At 31.6% G+C, this 4,728-nt stretch overlaps 1 protein-coding gene across 2 annotated transcripts in view; it reads right to left on the bottom strand.

Annotated features, from left to right (window-relative positions):
• Positions 1-4,682, bottom strand: part of LOC108691346 (calcium/calmodulin-dependent protein kinase type 1) — an 11,766-nt gene extending 7,084 nt beyond the window's left edge. For both annotated transcript variants that reach the window (XM_018199043.1, XM_018199044.1), the window contains exons 1-2: positions 4,510-4,682; positions 671-805 (exon numbers count right to left, since the gene is read on the bottom strand). In XM_018199043.1, the coding sequence (XP_018054532.1) occupies positions 671-805; positions 4,510-4,619 (245 nt within the window). In that variant the 5' untranslated portion in view covers positions 4,620-4,682. The remainder of the gene's footprint in view (positions 1-670; positions 806-4,509) is intronic.
• Positions 4,683-4,728: the final 46 nt, after the last annotated feature.

The following is a 4,728-nucleotide window of genomic DNA, read 5'->3' as shown; positions in this document are numbered from 1 at the left end:
TATATATATATATATACACATATATATAGCTTATGTACGAGACACACTATTTGCATACAACATCAAAGAATAGAAGGACAGACGACAGCCATCAGAGCTCACTCCCAAATACCATGTCACAGCGCTCCTCGGAAACAAAAAAACTTTCCGAGAGCATGTTACGTGTGAAGTTGAATTATAACACCATGATAACATCGTATAAGTGAGAAAGCAAAATGATTGGGTAGCTTATAGATTAAAGCTATTATACTTTTTCTATATGATTAATGATAACAGAACAGATATCGAACAATTTACGATTCTCAAAATAATTTTCCAAGAAAGCAAAAGTCAATAATAGCTTTACACTTGCGATGCCATAATATGTGAATCTATCTGATTGATATACTCAAAGCTACAAGGGTAGGAGGGAATGATACTCAAAGAATAGTATGATTCTTATGAGGTAAAGAATGTTTGTTAGAGAAAAGCATGCGTATAAGTATATCGAAGTTGATTCTAGCGATAATAGAACTGGTACTTAAATTATTCAATTGTTATATTTTCCAAATATCTAAATATCAAGGAGCAGCTATATACCACAAACAAGGAGTTTACAGTACTGGTAAACAAAAAATTTTTCTACTAAAAATACATATGGCCCAGCTCTCAGAATCGCTTTGCGCCTTACCTTCGCAGAACTTTGATTTCATTCTCTAACGAATCTTCCTTGCCCTTTAGCGCCTTTTTGTCAATGATCTTTACGGCAAACATTTGACCCGGCTTCTCTTTGCTTTCCGCCAGTCTCACTTCAGAGAATGCTCCCCTAAACAGAGGAAAATACAATATTTTAGCACAATAGATAAGTCCAAAGTAAATTTGCTTACAATTAGAGACCCTATATGTATTTTTGAGATAGTATTATTCATTTATAGCATTAAACTACAATTTGTTTTCTTTAAACGTATACAAAGGTATAGTTATAAACTGGCTTTACATACATTTTGTGCAAATAATACATTCTGACACAAATGCCATGAAATACATGTCTAAGCATTACTGCAGATGTATTTTGAAAAGTATACGAAAGAATGCATCAAAAAAGTATTATCTAAAAAAATAAAAAAAACATTCTGCTGAAATTTTATATTACATATTTTCACATTTTTTTTAATAAACGAATTTCAGAAACATGAATTGAATAAATAAAATATGATTTTAATTTCAACACTGTTTGTGAGTATCTTAACAAAAATTATCTACCTTTGCAAATAAATGTACAAATTAATCTTCCTCTTTAGAAAACAAGTTCTTACAAAAATATTGTTACTAAATAACAAAAGAATAAGATTTAATAATTTTTAACCTTTTATTTTTATATTTTTACAATAAAAAAAAATATTCGATTATATTAATTTCAATTTAAGTAAATCAATATATTCATGTAAAAATTTATAAAAAGTATAGTAGCGTTATGAGTACATGACATAAAAACATGACTAGACGTTCGATGTTCTCAATCCAATATTAAATGTTCGTTATATTGCAATGTATTGCTAAACTGTTATATAAATGGCACGATAAAATTGACAAATAGTATTGATAGATTTCATTATAAAAATATATGTATATCAATGATTCTCGCGTTCACATTTTTTGATAAAATACAAATATAAATAACGTATACAAAGAAAAGAAGAAAACTTGGTATTCAGCACACTTGTCCAAGTTGATTTCAATCTCAGTCAACAATCATTAAGTATTTAGTTGAAAAGCATTGCAACAGAGTGAAATTATAATTTTACTCTTTTAGCTGAAACTTTACAAGAAAAAAAGATTGGAAAAATAAAGAAACACATAAAAAAATGTGTATAATAATGAGGTAAGAGACATATAAATTTTTGTTGTGAGCTTTTAAGAGCTCATAAATCCGATGCGCGCGATGTAACACTAAGATAGAAATTCTAACTGATCACACGTTTAAGAAAGCAATTTCAAAGTGCCGTTATGGACGCATATACATTAGATTTTAATGCGATTTAATGCATACTAAGCGTTATTCGAAAACATCTTTCATAAGCGATATCGCAAAAGAAAGAAAAATACGCAAAAATCGTTGGTCACAAGAAAAAGCAATTTGTGATTCGCAAAAGAAAGTTACGATGTATTAGTGGATTCATTAATACAAAAAAAAAGAAGAGATTAAATCGCGAACACTTCCATTTAGTACGCGTCTCGAAATTTGAAGGCGCGTATCAAAGGTCAAAGTATATGTATATTGTAGAATGTCCAAAAGTCACCGGATATCTTTTCAACCGTTGGTTCTTTAGTCAATTTAAGATCGATTTCACACTTGAAAAACGTTGGAAAGATGAATCAGTATTAGTTTCCTAACTTTCTTTTTACAAGATCGTCTGCAATAGAGCATTAGTGAAAGTTCTATAAAAATAAAAGCTACTTAAGATCATATACACAGGAAAATACATACTGTACGCAAATGATAATTGTTTCAAGTATTTCAAAAGATCACATATCTGCAAATCTATTATAAGTTCAACAAGTTCTCAAAAACATCGACTTTATTTGAAATATATTGTGAAAATCCTAGTTTACTCTATTTTAGTAATCAAGATTAATAATTAAGATTATTAAATTAAAACAAAATCGATTTGCTTTTATAAAATCGCTTCTTCAATCAATTTTATAAAAGAAAATAAATTCTTGTTTTAAGTACATTAAATTTTTCTAAAATTTGTAATAAGTATATTTTAAGATAATTATCAAAGAAAATATTCTTTATCAAATAAATTTAAAAGAAAAAAAAGTAAATTGAGTAATCACTTTTCTTAACAATAGAATAATATTTTTTTATGTGTAGCTATAAAATAAGATTTTCTCAATCTTCTTCATCAATCCTCTTTTTTTTTTTCATAAAGCTCGACTTCACAAGAAACTCTTCATTTTGAATCATTAATTCTATTTAAGAAAAAGCTATTGAAATCTGACATTTTCATTTAGAAATCAATTTCCGAATCGCGATCGAGGAAGCTGCGGTTAAAGGAACACGCGACAACCTACAGGGAAATCCCGTATTCATATATGTCACATGAATTTCGTCGGATTTAGAAAGGGCAAGAGATCATCCTGGGAATCCTAAGATATCACATGAAATGTATGCTCATATCACGTTTTTGCAACCGAAAAGAAATGCATGCGCGCGGGAACAAAGAATAATATCGCGAGTGAATTTCGAACGACGCTCTCATTTTTATTACCGAACAGGTTTGCCTGTGGTCATACATTTGTAAATTAAAACCGGTTTATATCTCTCCCCTTGAATTATGTTGATATTCATGTCCTTCGGAAAGTTGTTTTGTGAGTATTTTTTAAATTTCTTAATTTGGATCTCTCAAAAATAAAAATTCATTCTTGAAAAAAATAAAATTTCACTTTTCTTTTTATAAACGCTGTATTCTCTAAATTCTTTGGAGTAAATGTATCTCATCTTCGAAGACCGGTCCATAGATCGTTCTTATTTTAAGATCATCTTAAATAATGTCTTAAGATGCAAATCATGGATCTTATGATTTACCTCAAGACTTAAGATCGTTTTAAATATAAGAATTGACTATGAATACCGATCTTCGAATGAGATACATTCCAAAGAATTTATAGTACAGTGTTATAAAAAAAAAAAATGTGAATGTGTCAACATTCTTCTGTTCCCTTTGACCGCAGTTACATAACTGTTTTCATAAGCAATCTGTTACACAGAGGAATCGGGATGTCACGCATATGCGACGCGTGGCATGCCACGAAAGTGTTAAAGCTAACGCTTAATCGATCTTGCAAAAGATATAACGCGCAGATATACATGCCGCCTTCCCTTACCGCAATCCGCTGTGTTATCATCTAAACAAATGCAAAAACGTAATAAAGTAGAAATAACATTATATAACTTAGATTTTCATCGACGAAAGAGAATTCATCATAAAAGTGTATAATATATGCATACATGAGAGCAGATAGAAGTTTTATCTTTATCGGAAATGTAAGCGCGTAAGAAAATATCAGGGACTTTACATTTGTTTGTCGTAACGTTTCGCATATCTCACGGACGTGGAATGACGTGTTTTCCAGAGTAAAATGCAAGATTGAGATCTGGGTATGTCATGAGCTCTTTAATAAACGTAAATGGCAATTAAGCCGGAAGTTGGATATCCGTTGGAGCCACTATATTAAATTAATCTGGGAAAGGAAGGTGTTTTTATCCGTGACGTTTAATCCGCTAAGCCCCGCAATCTCATGAAACATCGCGGTGCGATAATCACTCCGACGATTAAATTCCTGTTAAAGGAGGACTGTTGAACCGTTTTACTACAAAGAAGAAACATGTGTTAGAAACGTGTTTTCCCTCGGCTCCGCGTCAAATGCCTCGACGGATGAGGGGGTGGATGGAAATAGGGAGCGCGTACGTCTGTACTCTGTACGTCAGACGGAACAGGCAAGAGATCGGGAACGACGACTTACGTTCCCAGCAGGTCCTTTAGGATGTACTTGTCCTCGACGGAGGGCGATCGGTCGTCCTTCCCATCCTTCTTGATCTTTTTATTCGTATCCTTCTTCCCAAAGAGCGGCATCTTGATCTCGTTTCCCTGGATCTCGCGTGTATATAGGTATATGTATGTACAACACAACGTATAATTCTGTAGGCGCGCAATCGTATATATATATATATATATATACCTT

This window comes from Atta colombica, unplaced genomic scaffold (genome assembly GCF_001594045.1).
Source record: "Atta colombica isolate Treedump-2 unplaced genomic scaffold, Acol1.0 scaffold46, whole genome shotgun sequence".
In the NCBI taxonomy this organism is placed as follows: domain Eukaryota; kingdom Metazoa; phylum Arthropoda; class Insecta; order Hymenoptera; family Formicidae; genus Atta; species Atta colombica.
The sequence above is the reverse complement of the archived record's forward strand: the minus strand, read 5'-3'. Positions and strand labels throughout refer to the sequence as shown.